Below are 25,637 nucleotides of genomic sequence, written 5' to 3'. Positions count from 1 at the left end.
ATTTACGGCACACTCTCTATGTGCTTATCTATCTGTTATCAGGACTTCCTATGGCACAACACTGAACTCCCAGGAGACTGCTAATCACGCAGAGCTTCTTCCTACACGCCATGTGACCATGTGACTTCACATACAGTCTAAACTTGGCCATTACCGCAGTCTTATCAGCTGAAGCTAATAAGTCTGACAAAGGCAAACATTAGACAACGGCACAAGTAAATACTATGAAATAAACAAGTAAGCTATGAACAGGGAAGGAGGGTTGCCATAGAAACGTTGGATTGAGAAGGAGGCTTGGTTAACAGTACAGGAAGTGCTCAATGTAAGGGCAGAAATACACTCTACTGTGGATTCAGAAAACAATACTTAAGATGGCACTGCCTAACCCCTGGAAACAAGTTTTTTAAAGTTTCTTTAAACAGTAAGTAATATGCGATTTGAGCTGGATTACAGTGGCTATAGTCTGATAATTACTTATTATAATGAACTAAATGAAAAGAAGCATCAGAGTGGGAGAGTTTACTTCCTCTTTAATTGTGTAAAAACAAAACCTCTCTTGAAAAAGGTTTGGAAACTGAATTTCCCTTAACCCTGACTTTCACAAAAGACATGGTAATGATCCCAGATCCCACGAGAATATGCTCCAGCACAGTTCAAGGACGTCTTCTTGGGAGATTTTGGATACTTGGCATTCCCAGAATTTTGCAGGAGGATCAGGTACTCACACTGGAAGCCGGGGTGAAGAAAGTAAAAACAAAACACTTGTGCAAAAAAGTTAGAAATGTAAAGGATTAATGTGATTTTGGATGGGTACAGTGGGCACTATGTAACTTTATCACCTTGAATATTTATACAAGGTCTGCTTTAATCCATGTATTTATATAGACAAGACGCTTATGTCTTTTGTATAGCTTGAGGAAACCATTCACTTTGAACATATTTGATAAGTGAATCAATTTCTGTTTATAGAAATGACACACTAAAACCATATTCATCTAAAACTCCAGAATCTGTTTATTGTACCAAAAAATCCCAAGCTGTTTGTTGCCTTTGACTGGCCACAACCGTTCACTTTAAGACAACACATTTCACTATAATCTTGAAAACATCATTGTGAAATCATTGTTGGAATGGTTTGCATGTGTTACTGGCATAAGCTTCAAGTAGCGAGGCCTACAACGTGCTTCATCTGTGGGTGGTGGTGTGGGCTTCCAAGTGAAGTCTGTCTGTTGGCAGCATGCATGGCCCCACGAGCTACACTTTTCTGTAGAGGTTATAATTAGCTTTTTTTTTTTTTCTGTCAACAATATTTGCAGCGATATATATATCTATCTAACCTTTGCTCTAAACATCTGACATGTTGCCTAAATGTAAACTCCCAGCTTGAACTGTTAGGTAATTAGACTTTCCAATTTGATAACTGCAGTATGACAATTAGCTTCATTAGTTGCACAGCAACCGAAGCAGAGTCTGTTGCGTAACAATTACTGGTTATACACCTTACGGCTAACTTCTGCAGTTTCAGTGCCATTTGCTGGCTTACATGCTGTGGGGGAGATTTACAAGTTGCACAGGGCTTTATTTTTAAGACCCCTTTCACACTGGGGCATTTTTCAGGCGCTTTAGGGTTAAAAAAAAGCGCCTTTAAAGCGCTTAAAAGAAGCCTCATCTGCAATCTCAATGTGAAAGCCCAAGTGCTTTAAGAGCCCTTTCACACTGCCAGCACCTGTAAAACGCTCGTAAAGCACCGCTTAAACTAGCAGCGCTTTTCCAGCATTTTTTCGAGCGCTAGTGGGGCACTTTTAACCGCTGCTAGTGGCCAAATAAAGGGTTAAAAGCGCCCACAAAGCGCCTTTGCAAAAAGCGCTTTGCATGCGCTTCCCATTGATTTCAATGGAAAGGGACGCTTTAGGAGTGGTGTATTCACCTCTCCAAAAGCGCTGCAAAGAAGCTGCTTGCAGAACTTTTTTTGACGAACTGCCAGCACAGCACCTCAATGTGAAAGCACTCGGGCTTTCACATTGGGATTGCAGTTGCAGCTTCTTTCAGGTGCTTTACAGTCGCTTTTTTTTACGCCCCAGTGTGAAAGGGATCTCAGTGTGAAAGCACTTGGGCTTTCACATTGGGATTGTAGATGAGGCTTCTTTCAAGCTCTTTACATTCGCTTTTTTTTAACGCTAAAGCACCTGACAAAAACCCCCAGTTTGAAAGGGGTCTTACTATTTCAAACTTTGCTTTGATCTTTCTATAGCAAATTTACAGTGCGATTTGGGTGTTTTTCTTTTACTGTACATTAACAGAATTTACAATAGTTTATTGCATAGGTACTGTCGATTTTTGGCATAGACCAAGGGTTTTTAAAGTGGATAATCTCCCTCTCAATCCATTTTCTCCCCCTGTCACCTCCTCTTACACAACTGAGTATTTTAGTTATTTAGTTTTGGGGGTAGATATTTTTCACCTAGGTGACAACTACGCAACAGCTGTCTGCAGACACCTAAGACATCCAAATCACAAATCCTAAGAAGCTGCAGGGTACTCTGTGGTGAATCATCAGCAAGGGACACCTGAGTCTTCTTTTTTTTTTGGAGACATCCCCCTGATGACACACCATGGTGCATCATCATGTAGGCTGACTACAGGAGCCTGGAAGAGACAGCTGTCCCCCTTGGTGACACCAGAAGAGGATGGCAGCATGGGACCAGGTGTGTTGCGGCAGAGTGCTGGTTGACTGGATGTGTGTGTTTGTTTATTTTTCGTGCACAACCTGGCTATATAGGTTGGGGGGGGGGGGGGGAGGCGGGGATTACAAACATGCCTTTATTACCATTTATAGGACATTTCTAAATAATGATATAAATGCATGTATTCATTTTAAAGTGGAGCTCCACCCAAAAGTGTGGGGGGGGGGGGATGAGCGTTAATTTGTCCAAACCAGGTACCCGCTCCCACTTCGGGGTTTGGTTGTTGCAATTGTTGTGCAGAAATCTGTGTAATTTCCGACCCCTCCTCCTTCCACAAAAGCTCCCTCTGCCTGCTGCCTTCTGGGAGACACACAGGTCCCATAAAACAGTGGGACAATTCGGGAAGTGCAGTGTGACTCTCGCATGCGCAGTAGAAAACAGGCTCTGAAGCCGCAAGGGTTCACTTCCTGTTTCCCGACAGACAGATGGTTCACTCCTCCACTGCACTCCACTAGGAAGGGATCACTCCTTAGTAGCCGTAATTCAGCATTATTCGTGCCTTTTTTTTTTTCTTCTATGCACATACATTTTTTCATTCTGAACGCTGCACACACTTTTTCACATGTTTACATGATTTTGGATTTCCTTTTTCAACCCATTTTCACTTATTTTACACACATTTAGCTTTCTCCTAATAATTTTTGTATATCTCATTTACACACATTTTTCAGTAATTAGCTATATCCATTTAACACATTCAATCCAACACTCAGCGTTTTTTTTATTTTTATTTTTTGTGACACATCACATTTCTCTTCTTTTTTTCTTTTTTCACAGATTTGGGTAATATATATACATTCAGAACCTAGTGGACTAGTGTTGAGGGCATCTGGGTCGGTCGGCTTCTGTTCCGCCTGGCCCGCCCTCTGACATTGTTGGGGGGATGGTCGGAAACCCTGCCTCAACCCCGGTTGAGACAGTTATATCTCAGATTATAACAGATCCCATTGCTGGAAGTTCTGCCCAATTTTTGGGCTATATTATAAGTCATTTTTTCAATCAAGTCGATCAATTTGATACGCTCTCTATTTAACTGAGGTTCCACATATATTAATACTTGTCATATTCATTTGCCTTTTTTGTAAAAACATGCATCCCACCCCTGATGACTGGCAAGAAGCCAAGAAACGTGTCGGGTTCTCAAACTAAGGATGCCCAATTAAGCTTATTTTAATCCTTGATAATATCAACTTTGTCCTATAGAGTTTGTATTTATTCATGTGATTTTATAATTGGTAATTTATGTATTTTTTATATGAACTGCATCCATGTATGTCCATCGATTTGTCTGTACTCCAGATTCTCTGATTATTAATATGAAAATATATATATTTTATATCTGTATTTATATTACTGTATTACTATTGTATGCATTCAGATCATGGACTACCCCTAGGGGTTATTGACTATAGATTAAATCTAAATAATTTTATCTACTCACATGTATTCATTATTTTTATTTTCAATTGACATGCTTCAAGTCCCACTTGCCCACTTTTTCCTTTATACAATTTACCCGGGATGGAAACACGCCATTGCTACTTGGTACTGCGGCAGGTCACTTCTCTCAAATCCTGTTGCCGTTCGTGAAAATCCCAGGCCTACCGACATCGCAGGATCCCTGGACAGGTAAGTGTCCATCAGCAGCTACAGTATTTGTAGCTGCTGATTTTTTTTGCACAGGCTGGAACTCTGTTTAAGTGCTATAATTCACATATACGTTTTGACTACATTCAGGTACATTTCAAAAAAACTGAAATCTGTATGTCCAGGGGTAGATTAGATACTCAGACTGCATGTAAGCATCGGTACATTTGAATGCAGAACTTGATCTGTCAAGTGTAACGTTTGCTTATACTTCCCAGATCAATTCAATTTCTGTGTTTAAATAAAACAAATGCAGGCGGCTAGTGTGAATGTAGTCTTACTGTACTGGGAATCATGGAGAGAAATATTACCAAAATGTCACCTAAGCCATACAAAGACAAATAACAGTGGATGTAAAATAAAAAAAATGAACACCCAAGACAGTAAATGCGTTTACCTCAATTTAAGTATAGCTGTCATTGTTTGCTCTTTGTAAAGTAGAAAAAATACATATTTTGAATAAAACCATAATTTTAAAACGGAGAATTGATATTTGAGTGTTCACCCAATGTAAATGCACGTACATATAATAAAACTTTTTAACCACTTACCCACTGGGCAGTTCTACCCCTTTCCTAACCAGGCCAATTTTCAGCTTTCGGTGCTCTCACATTTTGAATGACAATTACTCAGTTTTGCATCACTGTACCCATATGAAATTTGTGTCCTTTTTTCACACAAATAGAGCTTTCTTTTGGGGGTATTTTATCACCACTGTGTTTTTTTTTTGCCGTATAAAAAAAGACTGAAGGTTTTGTAAGAAAAATGAATTTTCTTCATTCCTGTTATACAATTTTGCAAATTAGTAATTTTTCTTCATACATTTTGGCCAAAAGTCATACTGCTACATTTCTTTGGTAAAAAATAATCCAAATCGGTGTATATTATTTGGTCTTTGTGAAGGTTATAGAGTCTACAAGCTATGGTGCCAATCATTGAATATTGATCTCGCCTGATCATACCTGATGTACTGATGGCCTATCTCATTTCTTGAGACACTTGGCCAGCTTCACATTGGATTCGACAAACGCTCTGACATTGGAAGCTCATGTTGCATGACATTTGAAAAGCAATATTTCCCTATGAGAGCTGTCTTACCTGGTCCGACGCAAGTCGTTCTGATTTTGAAAATGCTCCCTGCACTACTTTGGTCACTGAAGTCTTAACTGATCCAACTTTGGCATGTGACTTGTGATCTGATGATCTTGAAGGGGAGCTCCACGCCAAATTTGAAAAAAAAAAACAAAAAAAAAAAAAAACTGTATGGGTTCCCCCTCCAGGAGCAAACATTGCAAAAGGGGGTGCCCTGGGGGATTTTGTGGATAAAGGATGTTAACCAGAAAAGGAAGTAACAAGCGAATAAAAATATACAAAATGTATTAAATACTTGTAAAGTAGGGACATAGGGTATGTAAACCTAAAAACAAATTAGTCAGACTGGATAGTTACATAACAGCTATATGCCAAAACACACAGTTGATCGCATGGAAGGCGGTCAAATTAAGTGCGTGTGCATAGAAGTCCCATCATGTTTCGGAATACAGAGTGATAAATTCCTTCTTCAGGGGATGATTAGAAACCAAATCAAAAAGAGCAGAAAATTAACAAATGTGAGAACACAGTAGGTAATAGCATGGTATATATATATATATATATATATGGCAAGTAGTAAACCAAGTGGTAGTTGCAATATAGCTATCTTTAGCAAATTAAACTACACATCAGAATTCACATGAAGGAGGGGCATTGCATAAGAGAATGCTCTGGATATTGGCTGGGGGGCTGGGTATGATGTACAGTTGCTGGTGCCAAAATGATTGAGTTGTATGGCATTAGTGAGATAAAGAAGCATCCCTGCCAGCATAGAAAACACCAGGGCCCAAGAGAATCGACCACAGATGTGGGGACAAGTCTAGCATAAAAAATTATATATACATAGTGTGTCTGTATAAGAACATAACATATTCAATCAAGGGGTTATGCAATATAATTGTGAGTGTAGGTGCGCCGCCATTTTGTGCAAGTGCACACCCAGGGGCAAAACAAACATTCATGAAAGGTATCGTAATACCGTATCGTATTACGTAATATGTAATTTTTTTTTACCCCATACTCATTCACATAGGGTGGGGGGCAGAATCTGGGGCCCCTCTTGTTAAAGTTGGCTTCTAGATTCTGATAAGCCCACCGCCTGCAGACCCCAACAACCAACAGGCAGTGTTGTCGGGAAGAGTCCCTTCTCCCCATCAAAATGGCGGCAAGGTGCTTTGGGGTGGGGAGGTGCAGGGCCCCCATGTTGAGGGCATGTGGCCTGGTTTGATTCAGGATGGGGGGGTGCTTGCTCGTCCCCACCCCCTTTCCTGACCTGCCGGGTTGCGTGCTTCTGATAAGGGTCTGGTATGGCTTTTGGGGGGGGGGAGGGAACCCAAAAATATGTAGAAGAATACGTATCGGCCTAAACTGAGGAGAATTTATTTATTTTTGTTATATATTTTTGGGTGATCAATTACCACCAAAAGAGAGCTCTATTTGTGGGAAATCAATTTTGTTTGGGAGCCACGTCGCAGGACCACGCAATTGTCAGTTAAAGCAATGCAGTGCCGAGTCGCAAAAAGTGCTCTGGTCTTTGAACAGCAAAATGGTCCGGGGGTTAAGTGGTTAAAAGCATGTCACTGTGAGCCAAAAAAAAAAATGGAAATGGATGTGTCATCTGCCAGCTCTGCTCCAATGAGCAGGGGATCTGTGAGCTGAACAGAACAGAACCTGCCCTATGTGAAAGGGGACATAAGGGTCAAGAATAATACATGTGCAACAACTATAAATGATAATTATGTAGCTTATAAGGATAAATATCTACTGAGTGGTCACTTTGGCTGTTGAAAACAGCTTTTTTTCCTGGTAAATGCAATATGTTATCCATGTCTAACATCTAAGTAAACTGATTTATGTTGTGAAAGCCCAAATGATTAGCCTATTTCTTTTTACATCAATGTAAATTGTTTAATCAATGACCTTGTCTTGACTGGTCATTGATTTGTATGTGTTTTCTTCCAGGTAGCATGTATTTTGGCAATATGTAAAATATCATACATATTTAATATACCTTGCAGTGTTCTAACTACTAACAAAAATTGACCCATTCATTAGGCAGAAAGGAATTTTGAAGCTGTAACTGCTTTATGCAATAAATAATTTAATATTAAATTATTAAATTATTATTCCTTTGCAGAACAGATACATTTTGTAGTGTGTGCACTGTGTGAAATATGTAATAGGCTTGTGAATTGATTGAAATGAAAGCGGGACATGCAGTAAAAACAGTAAAAATCATTTAACCCTTGCTAAACTGCAAAAAAATAAAAAATAAAAAAAATACTACTTACCACTGACCACCACTTCCCATTTTCTTTTTAAAGTGTCACTGCAAGAACAAAAAAAATAAAACATACCGTAAGCAGAAGAAACAAATAAAAAAAGTTTAAATATTGTTCATAAAAATAAAACAACCAAAAAAGAATAACTATTTAATTCATCTTAAGGTTCATACCTATTAGTATTTTTTATAATTTGATGTTTGGGGAATGTTTAGCTCAGTAGTAGTGCTTCCAGTGAGTTCAGTCCTCTCCAGAAATGCAGTTTTAAGGACAGGTTGGTCTACTTTTATTAAAACGAATGTAAAAGTTCACACAAAATCGGTTGTCCTCCCAGGGGTTTTCACCATTCTTGAAAATATCAAATTAAATGAGCCTCCTGACTTGCTCTTGCCACACCACTGCTTCAGGCCTCAGGTCTGATCCCACAGACCAACTCTCAGAGCTGCTTAGACTCAGCTCCCTCACAGCTTGTGTCTATCTGCACCAGGCACACGTGTGTGCTTCTGGATGCTCCCTTGCATCTTGAAACCATATGGATTCCTCAGGAGGGTAGAGCCCAGCCTGTGAAAAAAAGTGTGCCAGTTGCCTGCAAAACCTGGTCCCGGGATTGAAGATTTCCTCCCTCCCAAATCTCTATGAAATCTCTAGGCTCCAGGTCCCAAACAGGGCTTTACCAACAACATAACTTTGTTGCCAACAAGGTAACAAAATGCTAATCCCTTGGGAAACTGAAAAAAGTTTTCTCCCAATGAAATAAACACCCTGGAGCCCCTCAACCTGCCTAGTTGAGCATCCTGGATGACACATACCTTGTCACAGGTCCCAGAAGATAGCCTGGCCACTGACAGAGCACAGCACGACTCATGCATGCGCAGTGCACGCCCGGCTGTGAAGCCGCAAGTTGTCACAGCCAGGTGCCCACGCTTACAGTGCTGGTGCCATAAAGAGGTGGCCCCATTGCTGGACCGTGGGACAGGTGAGTGTCTGTTTATTAAAAGTCAGCAGCTATACTTTTTGTAGCTGCTGACTTTTAATAAACTTAAACAGTGAAACTCCTATTTTTAAAAGGACCTGTTGTCAGATTCTGAGTCCCTCCATTCCTTAGAGGAGACCCCACCAGCTGAATTTCAGATGGCAGTTTTGTATTTTTAAAACAGGAGGAAACTGTGTCTTTTCGGGCCAAGGTTTTGCCGTCCACTTAAAATTAGAGGATTCCACTGCTCCTTCCCCTACGGTGGCATCTGGGCTCAGACTTAAATGATCCAGAAGGGGTTTCCTCATCCTTCCTTAAGCTGGCCGTAAATTATTCCTGTTTCTTCTTCTTTTTTTTTTTTTTATTCAACCAGTGGGTTGAACCGATTCCCCCATCCACACATTAGAGGTGAATCGCTCCTTCTGTGCTATTGTACTGTAAAGTCTTCCCGCCGTCAGAATATACTGATCAGTTCTGCTGGCTATAGCCAGTGGCACTGATAATTTAGGAAAAACCTGACAAGCTGGTTGTACAGAAGTCAATCGGTAGACTGCCCATACATGTATTGAAATTTGTCTGGTCCGTGGTTTTGCATAGAGCAGTCTGGATTCTCTTCTTCTTGGGTCCCTGTTTGGTACTTCTGGCCCCTCCCTCCTGTGAGTGCCCCCACTGCAAGCAGCTTGCTATGGGAGCACTCAAGCTGAGCTGAAGCTCCGTATGTCCATTCAGACATGGAGCCACAGTCCAGGGCCTCCCTCTCTATCTCCTGATTGGCTAACTGACCTTGACAGCAGCGGAAGCCAATAAGACACAGCTGCTGCTGTGTCTTAGCAAATCAGGAGGCTGAGACGGCCAAGAACTTCGTGTACATCGCTGGATAGAGATGGGGCTCAGGTAAGTATTAGGGAGACTGAGGGGGTCTGCTACACACAGAAGTTTTTTTTTATCTGAATGCATGGAATGCCCATACAATAATTCCTTGCTCCTTACTGGTTCCTGACACTCCATCTCTTTGCAAGGATCTTGATAAACAATGCTCTACTTATTCTACCATAGTCGACCCACCTATGTCTCAGCCTAAGGCCTTTTTCACACTTGTGCAACTTCAAAGTTGTGATTTTGACAAAACAGTTGTACGAATGGGGATCCAACTTTGCCCTGCAACTTGAAGTCCAACTTTAATGAACAGGGATCCGACTTTGATCCCTGACAATACCAGGCACTGTCTGGTATGAATCTTTAGGGGGAACTCCACGCACAATGTAAAAAAAGAAAAGTGGCATGGGGGTCCCCCCTTAAATCCATACCAGACACTTTTTTGAGCACAAAGCTCGACAGGTCAGGAAAGGAGGAGGGGATGAGTGAGCGCCCCCCCCCCTCCCGAACAGTACCAGGCCGCATGCCCTCAACATGGGGGGTGTGCTTTGGGGCAGGGGGGCCTCTTCCCAACACCCCTGGCCGTTGGTTGTCGGGGTCTGCAGGCGGGGGACTTATCGGAATCTGGAAGCCCCCTTTAACTAGGGGGCCTCCAGATTCCGGCTCCCCACCCTATGTGAATGAGTATCAGGTACACTGTACCCCTGCCCATTCACCTTAAAAAAAAAAGTGTCAAAAATAAAACGCATTACAAGTTTATAAAGTAATTTATTAGGCAGCTCCAGCGTCTCTTCTGACTTCTTCTCTCGCTCTTCTGGTGACATCTTATTCCTCCTCCGTTGACATCTTCTGCCTCTGCTGGTTCTTCTCCGTTCTCCGCTCTCCAGTTGTTCTCCCTCTGTCCACTGTCTTTTGCCTCTGCTGGGTCTTCTCCACTATCTTCTCACTCTTTTGCTGGGTCTTCTCCGCTGTCTTCTCCCTCTGTTCTTCTTTTGATGTTGACTGAACGCTCTACTGCCAGGTGCGCGGTGTGCCACTAATATTGGCATGGAGCACCATCACCAGAGACCTGCCCCTCATGACATCACCGCCCATCATGCCCCTGGCAATGACAACATGAGGGATGGAGACTCCAGATGATGTCACACGGTGACCCTGCCCCATGCCAATATAAGTAATGGCACACCGTGCATCCGACATTAGAGTGGGAGAGAGCGTTGACTCACCATCAGAAGAACAGAGCGAGAAGACATTGGAGAAGATCCAGCAAAAGAGCGAGAAGATAGCGGAGAAGAACCAGCAAAGGCAAAAGATATCAGCAGAGGAGGCAGAAGATGTCACCAGAAGAGACCCCAGAGTTGCCTAATAAATGAGTTTTAAAAAATGTTTTTATGTGACGTACCTGATACTCATTCACATAGGGTGGGGGGCCGGGAGCTTCCAGATTCCGATAAGCACCATTCCTGCAGACCCCAGCAAGCTTGGCCAGGGTTGTCTGGAAGAGGCCCTTATCCTCATCAACATGGGGTCAGGGTGCTTTGGGGTGGGGGGCGCAGGGCCCACCTGCCTCAAAGCACCCACCCTCCCATGTTGAGGGCATGCGGCCTGGTACGGTTCAGAAGGGGGGGACGCTCGCCCCCACCCCCTTTCCTGACCTGCCTAACTGTGTGCTCGGATAAGGGTCTGGTATGGATTTAAAATCCATACCAGACTGATGGCATGGTATACTCTTGGAGGGGGAACCCATGCTGTTTAAAAAAAATAAAATTGGCGTGGAGTTCCTCTTCAAGATCATCAGAGCACAAGTCGCATACCAAAGTCGGACAGTTAATACTGCGATCCGACTTTGATCCGAGTTCAGTGATATTCAATGGGCTGAAGTAGGAACAAACCAAAGTAGTGCAGGGACTACTTTGAAGTTGGCACGACTTGAAGTCATACTAATATGAATGGTAGTCATTGGAAATCATGGGGAACGACTTGTCATACGACTTTGCAGTCCCAAATCGTAGAACAAGTTGTACAAGTGTGAAAGGGGCCTAAAGCTTACCTTTTCCCTGACTTGGCTGGTCCAAATTACTGAACAGGGAACTCGTAGGTACTAGTGTTGACACTCAAGTTATCATTTGCATTGACCAGATGATTGTCTTGTTGAAGTTATTTGTAATGATGGCTGGGCGGAGCAACAGTATAAGATGACTTTGTTACGACTACCCTTTGTGCGAGACTATCTATTTGGCTCTTTTCTGGACAAAATAATTAAAAATGTGATATGGGTAGGGTATTTGCTTACCTAGGCAAGCAAAAATAATTAATAATCAGTTGTGTAGGTCTACTCTTTTCTATCCTACACTAAAATATTAATTTCATTCCTGCAAATCAGGTTCCATGTTCTGGTTTTTCACCTCCTTGGGCTCAAGGGGTTCTGACATCTTTGACACGCCAATTTTCAGATTAATCCATCTCCGCATTAAAGCTCATCCTCACTAGCTCTATCAGAGATCAGAGGTGGGAGCACTTGATGGCTTTCATAGAGATTTGGGAAACTTGGTTGGACACATAGGAGAGGTATAAAATAGTAAGTGAATGAGACAGCGCTGCATTTAAACAAAATAACAACAAAATAAGTAAAAATAAAGCTGCTCAAGAAAAAGTCCATTAGTGACATATAGGTGATAAATCTTCTACTAGCATGTATTGAGATGTGCAGTTTTTTTCTTGCTTCAAAACAACTTCCACAGCAATAGTGCTCCCACCACCACCACCTCTTGCAATGCCCACTCATCTCCTTATAAGACTCTGCAAGGGGTCAAACTTGCCTTGCACACAGTGCAACTCTCCCTTCAGGGATGCTCCAAACTGGTCCTTGACAATTTCTGTTAGGCTCTCAGGGAACAGATCATAATCTACAACATGTGTAATTATCTTTCACTATGCTGCTTCAAACATGACTCCACATTGGCTGCCGGTAGTTCCACAGTACCATACAAGAAAACAAAAGTGCCTCCAATAGTGCAGTATTAGGTGGAACATCAGGGAAGTTGTGATATTGCAGAGTCCGGTTTGGCAACCTCAATCCCGATGTTGGTCGACCCCTATGGTGTTGAGACTAATAGTATTCACCTTCAAGGTAGTTTGATTTGCTCAATTCTACTCAATAACTGTTCAACTAAACCTTCTCATGGTGCGGGACAAACCCAGTCTTCTCTTGATAGGCATATTCAGTTCAATTCTGTAACGAAAATGTCTGTCATAAAGGCTTCTGTCCACATTGTTAGCAGATTTTTTTTCTCCCTTTTCAATGAAAGATTATGTTTCATCTATTTTTATTCATAGAAAATACATGTTTACAATACGAATACAAGTTGTCTGCACAAATGTGTCTGGATTCGGACATCCATAATACGGTAAGCTACAAGCAATGTAAAACAGAATAATATATATTTTTTTAAAACAGTGGTTACAAGAAATAGATGCCCAGCGTAGGATGCATGCCTACAGGTTAACATAAGCCACTGGACTATAATGAAAAAAAACAAAACGTAATTACGAGGGAACCCCAATAGTAATAACCGTTTTAGTCAGAGACACAGTATCTGGGTTAGCAGGCAACACACTGGTGCTAGCTCACAATGAACTGGTATAAAAACATTGGTGTAAATTATGATGTAAAGAAAAGGAGGAAGAGATACAGAGGAAGAAGAAAGAAGGGGAGAAAGAAGAGGGGGGGGGGCGAGGAGGTACCATGGGGAGATCCCGGGCAAAATTGACATCTCAGGCGTTGTTAGAGATAAAGGAGTTGAAATCAGAGGAATATCTGAAATGAGACCATACTGTCCACATACGTTTACGTGAGTCAGATTTATCCTCATCACATGTGACCATACGCTCCTGGAGCTCAATCTTGTCAAGTTCTCAAACCCATTCAGCCATTGATGGAGCCTCAGCCTGGCGCCAACTCCTGGCTATCACTGAAGGAGCCGCTGTGAGAAAATGCCTAATTACGTTTCTTTTAATTTGTTTATAAGAGCCTGGCAACAGAGATAGCACTGTAATCTGAAATTAATTTGGGATGTTCTCTCCCACCAATTGATCAAACAAATAATATTTTATCCCAAAATGTGATAACTTTCAGACATGTGCCCCAGATATGGTGCCAGACTTCTGTAAACATTGCCATCAGGTTATTAGGGATAGATGGATCAATTTTATGTAGTAGCGTAGGGCAGGATACCACCTAAATAAGATTCGATAGTTGCGTTCGTGTGCGTGAGAAGATATAGAGAAGTTGTATGAAGTATTTTGTCCCAGTCCATATCTTCTGATGATATTTGTAGTTCCTGCTCCCGTTTTGAAAGAAATGGTGGTGCGTGTGGGTAGGACTCCCTCACCAAGAACTGGTATATCTGCGAAAATGTGTGGTGTGGGCTAGAGGTTTGTGAAAGCAGCAATTTAAAAGCAGTGCATGGTCGTGTTAGGAGGTCAATAAAATGGCCTTGTATTCAAATAATGTTTCAGCTCTGTATATTCCAACCATGCACGCAATGAGCTAGAGGGGAGTATCTGAGAAATGGAGACGAGAGTCTGGCCATGGAAGGTATGGCTCAAAAGAGGACAGTCTCGGCAATGCCAATGGAGAAACTTAGAAATAGTCGCCACGAGGGAAAAAGAGGCTAAACCAAACAATGGGGTTAGAGGACTTGGTCTGGAGGAGAGTAAGCCCCTATGTAAATAAGTATCACACATCTGTAAAGTAGTGAGTAAGGTGAAAGGTAATAAATCTATTTAGAGGGTCTCTGATCTGATTCTAACCACAGTAAGGATATAAGGTCTGGAGAGAGAAGATTGTTCTCCAGCCGAGTCCACAATTTGGTGGATCAATATAAGATTATCATGGTGGGTGTCAGCCTTCTGGGTTAGAATGGAATTCTGGGCTCTCTATCTCTTCAAGGTTTTTGATCTCGGGAAGAATTGACTCTACAAATCCTTAGTTATGAGCATATTGCTTGTTGGTTCATATGACCCCTCTTCTGACTGGTTCCAAGCCAACTGGATAATACCACAGCTGTGGCTTACATCAGTCATTTGTGAGGGTGATTAGGTGTTGTGGCAGCAATGTGCGCATTCCTGGCGTGGAGAACTGACAGGTAGATTTTCTCAGCAGACAATGTCTGGATGTGGGGAATGGTTATTTTATCTACCGGTGTTTCAGGACATATAGCTTTAAATAACTTTCAAATGTGGATTTGTAAGCTTCTTAGTTCACCCTGAAGCCATACAGATTTGTCTTCGGGACGCAGAGCCCAACAGATTTGTCTTGAGGATGCAGAACCCAACGGAGAATGCAGCAGATGCATAGGTTCATTTGCTGGCTTTTAACAGCCTGGCAGTTAGAAACCCAGATTCTGAGACAGATGCATCTTGAATTTAGTATCCTGATCATGCTCAAAGCTCTATTTTTCATAAGATTTATCATAGTACTTGGAAGACTTATTCTCAGTGGAGTGAGTCTATATACAGGGGCGGACTGACAACTCATGGGGCCCCCGGGCAATAGGAGATTATGGGGCCCCCAGACAATCAGAGATTATGAGGCCACGCAGTATACACACAGTATACAATCACACAGTATACACATACATGTATACACAGACACGTTTCTATTGGCTGAGAAGGTACTGGAGAGGTGGGGCAGCTATAATCTCAGGATTTTTAGACCAAAAGGATGTCGGTAAGGGATATTTCAGAGGCAGATATAAAAAAAAAACACAGATTTTTTTACATGCTGTCCCTGGTTTTACTGAGGCTGGCAACCCTGATGGGGCCCCCTAGTGGCCCGGGGCCCTCGGGCAGTGCCCGAGTGGCTGAATGGTCAGTCCGCCCCTGTCTATATGGCATTCCCCAAGCTGTATTCTATCTTCCCTTCATTTGGGAGTAGAAGTTCACTTGCTCTTGGCACCCTAACCTGTTTCTCCCCAGCCTTACTGTCCCTGGCCTGCTGCTTTCATTCCTTGGATTTAAGTTCTTTTAATGATGGAGGCTGGGCAACACATTCCTGCATGCAAATGCATCTGCCCAAGAACACTCTCATTGAGACAGGCACCCACCCATCAAGGGATTTTTATGTTTGAATAACTTATTCCAAGAGCCAGCCACCTCCTTGAGTTAGGGTGGGGAGTGAGAACTACTGAAGCAGGGTGCTGTGATGTGTTCAGCAAGCTATGAACAGCATCAAGTTAGCCCCTCCCACCAGCCATAGTGAAGCACAGAGACCCAATGATTATTGAAGGACAACCAAACTGATAAGGGGCAAGGAGGAGATCAGCGAGGAGGAAAGATTTGCTGAACTGAATTTATTTTCTTTTCAAAAGAGGAGATTAAAGCCCCATACACACTATCAGATTTTCTGCTGATTTTTGTCTTCAGATTTACCAAAATCATATAATATAAGGTCAAACCTTAGGCGTTTCAATGTGTATGCAATCAGGAAGGCCCTTGCACTTCATGGTTTTGGTAAATCTGAAGATCTGATAGTGTGTATGGGGCTTAGGGAAGAAGCAATTTTTCCTTTTGAGGATGTTCGGCAGCGGATCAACGAGTTCTTTATCAATGAGAAATGGACCGGCATCCTGCTGGACGTGCAAAATGAATTCTCCCATTTATGCACCTCGTGGATAAAATATACCCAGTTGTCACTGTCTATGGAGATCTACAACTCATTATAGTAGTCCAAATTTGGTTTTGGGTATTCATGATGCTCCCTCCCCTCTCCCTTACCCCACTTCTCTTCCACACCTTCCTACTGTGGACATCCTTCCTCTTTCCTTCTTTATTTCTTTGTTGCAGATCATGTTGTTTATTTAGACTTGATGTCTTGATCTGCTTATTGTCTTGCCATCTATGACAAATGTACCTGGCTCATTGATACCTACTCTAACTTGTAGGCTACAGTTTTGTTTATTAGTATGCTATTTACACTATTCGATGTATTTTACATTCTTGGCCGCTATGTTCTAGCTGTCTAACATCTTCTTGGTAATATCAAAAAGCTTGCTCTCTCTCTGTTTTGTAACTACATTTTTTCTATAAAACTCTATTGAAAGTGAAAAGAGGAGATTAAGGGGGGATTGTCATGTATAAATACATAAGTGGACCATATAGTGAACTTGGTCTACAGTTATTCGTTTTCAGGTCATTACAGAGGACTTTACGTCTGGAGGAAATTAGATTTAACCATCACATACGGAAAGGCTTCTTCACAGTAAGTGCTGTAAAAATTTGGAATAGACTCCCTTAAGAACTAGTTCTGGCCAGCTCAGTAGATTGTTTTAAAAAAAGAGCTGGATAGATTCCTAAATGCACAAAATATATCAGAATACTAATTATTAGAGATAACGCCAGAGGTAGTTGATCCAGGGAATATCCGATTGCCTCCTGGGGGATCAGGGAGGATTTTTTTCCCCCACTGGAGCGAATTGGATCATGCTATTGGTTTTTTTTTTCCTTCCTCTGGATCAACTATGGCTATAGGATAATGTGCATGGAGGTTTTCTATTTGAATGCTTTTTTTTCAGTCTGACTAACTATGTAACAACATAGGATTTAAAATAAGGTATGTAGTATAAACATTTTTCCTCATTTCATTAGCATGTAGTGTATCTGGTAGGGGTTAGATAGAACTAGGGAAGGCAATATCTATGTAGATTCAATTCTTGCTTTATTGTGGCTGATTGAATGTTATAATTATATATTCATTTTATTTATTTTTATTTTTTTTATTTATTTTTTTAGGCTAGGCGCAAAAAAAATGTTTTGTTCCTTGAAGGACTCATCTGTTTTATAGATATTTTCTTATTCTGCAAAGCAGAGCTGATTGTTCTGTGCTTTGAAAATGTTTTGTTCAAGCTCAGCCATGTGAAAACATGTGACTGAGTTTTCTTGGAGACTTTACCACAACAATTACTTAATGAGGCTTTTATAATTAATAAGGCTTCAGCTGGAAAATTGCATTATATAAATAATGACTTCAAAATTTTGTTTCTTAGGAAAAAAAAAAAAAAAATCTATAAACAACCTGTCCACTAATGTGATTTCATACTGTACACGTGCTTCCCATTGTCCAGGGTATTGGAAGGGCGCTATTCTAAATCATTACAATTGGGTTTAATAGAAGTGTTTGAGACATTGATTGGCATGGTTTGCAACTGGTGATTCTTCTGTGTTGGCAGAGAAATATCTCTATGGCTCAAAAATTCTAGAATTTAATAATCAAGAAAAAGGTGTATATTCTTATTGTATAACTGATTACAGGCTTTCTTCTCAACCCTTTAATATAATTCCCCTATTTTATATAGCTTTACCCAAATACACTAATAGAGTCTTTGACAGGAGACCAGCACATCTTACTGCAAAAGCCCAGAAGGATATAGCTGCTGGTGTGTGCCTGCAAAATAGAATGCAGGAACACATACAGTGCCTTGAAAAAGTATTCATACCCCTTGAAATTGTCCACATTTTGTCATGTTACAACCAAAAACGTAAATGTATTATTTTGGGATTTGATGTAATAGACCAACACAAAGTGGCACATAATTGTGAAGTGAATGGAAAATGATCAGTGGTTTTCAAAATGTTTTACTAATAAATATCTGAAGTGTGGCGTGCATTTGTATTCAGCCCTCTTTACTCTGGTACCCCTAACTAAAATCTAGTGGAACCAATTGCCGTCAGAAGTAATCGAATTGGTAAATGGAGTCCTCCTGTGTGTAATTTAATCTTGGTATAAATACAGCTGTTCTGTGAAGCCCTCAGAGGTTGGTTAGAGAACCTTTGCGAACAAACAACTTCATGAAGGCCAAGGAAAACACCAGATGGGTCAGGGATAGAGTTGTGGAGAAGTTTAAAGGAGGGTTAGGTTATAACAAAAATATCCTATAAGTTTTGAACATCTCACAGAGCACTGTTCAATCCATCATCCGAAAATGGAAAGCGTATGGCACAACTGCAAACCTGCCAAGACATGGCCGTCCACCTAAACTGACAGGCCGGGCAAGGAGAGCATTAATCAGAGAAGCAGCCAAGAGGTCCATGATAACTCTGGAGGAGCTGCAGAGGTCCACAGGACAATGATTAGTCGTGCTCTCCACAAATCTGGTCTTTATGGAAGAGTGGCAAGAAGAAGCCAAGAAGTTTGCGAGAAACCATGTGGGGGACACTGCAAACACGTGGAAGAAGGTGCTCTGGTCAGATGAGACCAGAATTAAACTTTTTAGCCTAAAGACAAAACGCTATGTGTGGCAGAAAACTGTACATCACCCTGAACATACCATCCCCACCGTGAAAACCATTTATCATTTTCCTCCCACTTCACAAATATGTGCTGCTTTGTGTTGGTCTTTCACATAAAATCCCAATAAAATACATTTACATTTTTGGCTGTAACATGACAAAATGTGGAAAATTTCAAGGGGTATGAATACTTTTTCAAGGCACTGTATGAGCTGCAGGACATATCTTGTTCACCTACAATACTTTATTGTAAATAGAAATAGTCTGACGTGGTTGGATTTTACATAAAGGTTTGTGCTTTCTCTTGTACATATGCTTTGCTTTTGTCTAGTCCTTGCTTTGCCTTTTGGTACATATTTTTTTCACTGAAAACCAAATTAGGCATTTGTCAGAGGAATGAAAAGCAAGATTATGGCAATTTTTTCAATGCCGTGTTCCTGTTAAAGGCTGCCTGACCGTTTTCAAATAATTCACAGTACTAATTTGAAGATGACTATTAGGCAACAAAATACAGTATTTTTAGAAGTTGATGCTAAATATTCGTCGACACATGGCCTTACTCAATAAAGAATATTTAAAGTAGTATAAAACCCAAATCGGATAATTTAGTTTAGTGCAGCCTATCAATCCTTAAAGTGGGCCTTCCCTCTCTCAATCAACATTGACTATTTTTAATCCTTGTGCTGCTAGCATTAGTAAATGGATAGGAAAGTATTTCTTGTTTTTAAACTTTTTTCTTTACATTTCTTCAGTTACTTCCTGGTTTCCATGCCTAGACAAGCTATGCCATACGCCCCAGGAGTCTTTGGTAGAGGAGAAGGGGCTTTCTCAGCTAAGCACATCCTTTCCTGCTTGCATGCCTGAGCTAAGGGCAAATGGATTCCAGGAAGTGAATGCTACATGACATGGATGGATGGAGGCATTTGCTTTGAATATTGAAATTAATTAAATAGCATTCACGTTTGTAGTGCTCATGTAAAGTATAGTTCAACTTTAAATGTGCTGTCTGCATTTATTCATTTATTTGATTTTTTGTTTGTTATTTTCACTTGGTGATCTGGCAGTTATTCACTTAACCTCCCTGGCGGTATTATTATTTCAGATTTTAGGTGCTGAAAGCGGTACCATTATTTTGCATGGTGTTTTATATTGTAGGCCTGTCATTTTTAGAAATAATTCACTTAAATCCATCCAAACAAGAGTCTAATAAACATCCCGAGTCTGATCAAATTTGAAATACGAAATCATAAATTATAATATAATATATATATATATATATATATATATATAATGTGTGTGTGTGTGTGTGTGTGTGTGTGTGTGTGTGTATGTATATATATATATATTTATATATTATAATAAGTAACTATAAATAATTATAACAAATAATAATATAATAATACAAATTATTCAATAATATAATCAAAAACACTGAAATGTGCTGAGTTGCAGAATTGTCGCTGTCATTACCTTTAGTGTTTGATGAGGAATTACCCCACAAATTACTATCGCTCAATTCTGCGAGTGATTCTAATTTATTATAGCTGTTTTCTAGCTGGTCTATAACCACTTTTGATGTAAACGGACATTTTTTGGTTGCTATGGACAATCTCCAGTTTCCTGGCATAAAGAATAGTATTTATAATATAAAACTGCATGCAGGACACTGGGCAAATCACTAGGGACAAAGGGTGTGTGATTATTTGATACAGTATACTGTAATCTTACAGATTATGTTCTATACTGTGTTTTTTTACTTTTTAAATTTGGCGCTGAACTCGCAGCGCTCACAGGGAACGGAGCTCTGCGCTGTCACAGATTGAGCGAGACACGGCGGCTCGCTGATCACAGCGGGGAGACATCGCTGGATCCAGGGGACAAGGTAAGTAACCCCCTCCATGGATCCTGCGATGGGATCCCGAGTCTGGCTCAGCAATACCACTTATGGTAATGAAATCTTACCCTGAACCAGACTCGGGAATACCGCCAGGGAGGATACAGGTGTCTCCAGTCTGGATAGAGAAGTAGTAGGAGCCTCCTGTGGACAGTGGTATTGTTGGAGAGGGGTAGTATTAGATTGGGGGTCAGGAACCTGTAGATCAGGTAGCTGGCAGATCTTGGTCTGGGTTTGGTGACCTGCAATTCCAGAGCACCAAACAGTGCAATGCAGAAGGACTACTTGTAAAGTTGGAACTGTAGAAGGGAGCAAGAGCCACATAATCTGCCTCCTCTGTAGCGCTGGCTCCTGTCCAATGCAGTGGTGTCAACTGTACTCCATATCTTATCCCAGCTAGGGGTCTCCAGATTGGGGTCAGCAACAAGAAACAAGAGATCTTCAGGTCAATGTGAAGCAATACACTGGGCATAATAGTATAGGGCTGCTTTCATACTGATGTGCTGTGGTTTATACACACTGTGGGTGCATTGCAGTGTACCTGCAGCCTTACCAAGGGTTTTCTGCGCTTAGCCATAGACTTCTATTATATCCTGGTGTTTTACCACCCCCTAACTTTACGTGTGAAGGAGCACAAGTGCTACTCCTCTGAAAAGCAATCCGAGTGTGTGTTAATAGGTGGTGAGGAAGCAATATGTTGCCTTCTCACCACCTGATTTGCCATGCAGTGCACACATTTGCGACACGATAGTCCTGCAATTAGAGGTTTAAATCAGGTGTGAGGAGGCAACACTGTGAGCCGTGATCTTTGACTACGCCCATGTTGATAAGGTAGATCTCCACCTCTCTAAGATTGCCTACCCCGGTGTTAGATGAACCAGGGGTGTCAAACTCAATTTCATTGTGGGCCACATCATCATTACGGTTGTATCTTTAATACTAGATGCCCAGAACACACCAACCCCCCTTATATCAGATGAGAAAAGCTACCCCACCATCACAAGTTAAGAGTTCCCCACCTTTCCTTACATCACAGCGCACCCCCCTTACCTTGTGCTGCTTCCAGGAAGAAGCAGAAAGTGCAGGCTCTGGAGGAGGTCTGAAGGAGGATCAGAGTAGGGCTGGAGTCAACTGCTGGAGTCTGCTGAATGGTGAGAACAGGGGATGAGGAGACGGGGGTGCTGTGGTTTCACAGAGAGGTGTAGGATCTGTAGGAAGAATACTGTCCTCCTCTCTGCTAATAAAGGCTGGGACACGGAGACAAGGAGGTGCCACAGCTGCAGGAGAGGTGCGAGGGCCACATGAAATGGCCTGGCAGGCTGGATTCGGCCCCTGGGCCATGTGCTTGACACATGTGGACGAGACTAATAAATTAAAGTGGTTCTAAAGGCTGAAGGTTTTTTACCTTCATGCATTCTAAACCTTCTATGTGCAGCTCCTCCCCAATCCTTACCTGAGCTCCCTCTGATCCAGCGATGTTCACAATGCAATGTGACCACTATAACCAATCACAGTAGTAAACAATGGATGGCTTCCTTTCAGTTGTGTTGCTAGCTGTGATTGGTCACAGTAATCACATGGCACAGACTGTGCCAATCACAGCCCACCTGTGCCATATGATAAGGTGTGGCCAATCACGGCTAATAACAACAAAACAAGCTGAATTAATCAATTTCATTTGGTGAAATGTTTGCTTTTAGCAATGAAAATCATGGCTATTTGCAAACATAATGTGTAAAAAAAAAAAATGAATCTCTCGAACTTTTATATTGCTCTGGTCAGTGTATTTAAAAAAAAAATGAATCTCTCGAACTTTTATATTGCTCTGGTCAGTGTATTTAAAAAAAAAAAATGAATCTCTCGAACTTTTATATTGCTCTGGTCAGTGTATTTAAAAAAAAAATGAATCTCTCGAACTTTTATATTGCTCTGGTCAGTGTATTTAAAAAAAAAAAATGAATCTCTCGAACTTTTATATTGCTCTGGTCAGTGTATTTAAAAAAAAAAAATGAATCTCTCGAACTTTTATATTGCTCTGGTCAGTGTATTTAAAAAAAAAATGAATCTCTCGAACTTTTATATTGCTCTGGTCAGTGTATTTAAAAAAAAAAAATGAATCTCTCGAACTTTTATATTGCTCTGGTCAGTGTATTTAAAAAAAAAAAAAAAAAAAAAGCTAATATTATTTACAGTATTTTTTCTTTTTCAAAAAAACTCGTAATGCCTCTTACTAAATACCCTGGACTGTCTGTATTCCAAAAAGTGGTCATTTGGGGGATGTGTGTACTGTCCTGACATTTTTATTGGCCTCAAGAAATAAGATAGGCCATCAGAACGTCAGGACAATTTTCAAATCTATAGCATATATATATAAAACTTTCCTACAGGCTAAATAATATACACTGATTTGGGCTATTTTTATCAAAGAAATGTAGCAGAATATATTTTGGCTGAAATTTATGAAAAAACTATTATTTATTTGCGAAATGTTATAACTGAAATTAAGAAAAACTTGTTTTTTTCCAAAAATGTCTTTCTTTTTTTCCAAAAATGTATTTTTTTTTTGTTTAAAAAAAACAAAAACCCAGTGTTGATTAAATACCACAAAAAGAAAGCTCTAGTTGTGTGAACAAAATGATAGAAATGTAGTTTGGGTACAGTGTTGCATGACCGCGCAATTGTCATTCAAAAGTGTGACAGCTCTGAAAGGTGAAAATTGGTCTGGGCAGGAAGGTGGTATATGTGCCCGGTATTGAAGTGGTTAACTGTAACTTATAGCAACCAATTAGATTTTACCTCTCTTCAATTAACTGCAGTCAGAATAATAAGAAATGATTAGTTGCTAGGGCTGACCTTACAAATTGTTCTTAACTACCGTAACTAATGTATACTGCCAATATAACATAGAATTTAGATGATTTGTCAGATATTTAATACATTGTAACATTTCCCACTAATCAGGGAACTGACCCAGAACAACAGTTCAGACACATGGCTTTCCATGTTTTCTCACTTTCAACATTATTATTGTCAGTACCCCCGGCTGAGCTACAAACTCAGCTAATTGGCTGAAAGAGCAGAACAACAAGGGCAGCGTCCAATAAATCAACACTTTGCATCAGCTTCTAGCCTCGCGCTGTTCCGAACATATTGCATGGAATGGATTAGGAGCAACTTGTCCTGATATTTATTGATAGTTCATCTTTGCCATGGCTGTCATGTCATATTTCTCAGTAGCGTTCAGCTAAATGCAACTTAAAGCAGGTGCAGCCAAGAGTAAGAATGTTTTGCACGCTTTAATATTTAAAGAATGGTGAAAAAAATGAATAATAATTGAGAAACCCTCTTGATACCTAAAGGAAAGCAACATATCTGCCTTGGAACCGCTGACGTAAGTTTTTACGCATATTCCTGAGCGGCAGATTAGTCCCAGGCCCGTCATTCCCTGGAACTACTATGTAGCCAATGGAATGGACAACATCCGCTTCCACCGGAGGCTTCTGAGATAGGAATTATACTTTTGAACATAGATGTGCGCAACCTATTGCATTAGGGTGTGCACCCCAAAGCTCAATCTCACATGCTTGTGTGTGTGTCCACATGCATATTACCCTGGTACATTAATCTCCCTGCTGGCACAGTAAAAGAGAAGTGCATAAGCTCTTATGCCAGAACAGGTAAGAAAGAGATCTTTCCCATCTCCCTGCCTGCACACAGAGCGATAATGCTAATGTGCATTAGGTGATTAGGCTGTGCCCAGGCACGCTTGGCAAACCCTATACTTTGGAACTTTAATGGCCAGTGTGCACATTTATTTTCTGTTATATGCTAATTCTATGCATTTAACCACTTCAGCCCCGGAAGGATTTATCCCCTTCCTGACCAGAGCACATTTTGCGATTCGGCACTGCGTCGCTTTAACTGACAATTGCGCGTGTGATGTTGTACCCAAACAAAATTGATGTCCTTTTTTCCCCCAAATAGAGCTTTCTTTTGGTGGTAGTTGATCACCTCTGTGGTTTTTATTTTTTGCGCTATAAACAAAAATAATTTTGAAAAAAAGCATTATTTTTTACTTTTTGCTATAATAAATATCCACAAAAAATATATGAAAAAACTTTTTTTTCCCCCTCAGTTTAGGCTGATGCGTATTCTTCGACATATTTTTGGTAAAAAAAATCGCAATAAGCGTTTGATTGGTTTGCACAAAAGTTATAGCGTCTACAAAATAGGGGATAGATTTATGGCATTTTTATTAATGGCGGCGATCAGTGATTTTTTTTTATCATGACTGCGACATTATTGCAGACACATCGGACAATTTTGACACATTTTTATGACCATTGGCATTAATACAGTGATCAATGCTATAAAATTGCATTGATTACTGTAAAAATGTCACTGGCAGTGAAGGGGTTAATCGCTAGGGGGCTAGGGAGGGATTAAGTGTGTCCTGGGGCGTGTTTCTAACTGTCTGGGGGATGGGCTAGCAGTGACATGACACCAATCGCTGCTCCCGATGACAGGCAGCAGACGATCAGTGTCCTAGTACTAGGCAGAACGGGGAGATGCTGTTTACATTGGCATCTCCCCGTTCTTTAGCTCTGTGACACTATCGCGATTATCCCCGTAGATATCGAGTCTGCGGGTCCTGCCAGCACGGTCACGGAGCTCGCGGCAGGCACACATGGCGGGAAATTCAAAGTAACGTACGGTTACGTTACTTTGCCCAGCCGTGCCATTCTGCCGACATATATACAGGGGGAGGTCGGCAAGCAGTTAATGTAGAACTTCAACATTTTGGATATGAAAGGGTTAAGGCTAATTTAAAGAATGTGTAG

General features: G+C 40.9%; 1 protein-coding gene across 3 annotated transcripts in view; it reads left to right on the top strand.

Annotated features, from left to right (window-relative positions):
- Positions 1-25,637, top strand: part of FIG4 (FIG4 phosphoinositide 5-phosphatase) — a 407,091-nt gene that overhangs the window by 48,908 nt on the left and 332,546 nt on the right. The window contains exon 2 of one of the 3 annotated variants that reach the window (XM_077487138.1): positions 12,951-13,021. The exons of the other annotated variants lie outside the window; for them this stretch is intronic. Within the exon in view, the coding sequence (XP_077343264.1) occupies positions 12,992-13,021 (30 nt within the window). The 5' untranslated portion in view covers positions 12,951-12,991. The remainder of the gene's footprint in view (positions 1-12,950; positions 13,022-25,637) is intronic. 3 annotated transcript variants of the gene reach the window in all.

The sequence above is a fragment of the Lithobates pipiens genome, unplaced genomic scaffold (assembly GCF_037356315.1).
Source record: "Lithobates pipiens isolate NorthernLeopardFrog02 unplaced genomic scaffold, aLitPip1_a1.2 Scaffold_18, whole genome shotgun sequence".
In the NCBI taxonomy this organism is placed as follows: domain Eukaryota; kingdom Metazoa; phylum Chordata; class Amphibia; order Anura; family Ranidae; genus Lithobates; species Lithobates pipiens.
This window is presented reverse-complemented; position numbering and strand designations above follow the sequence as displayed.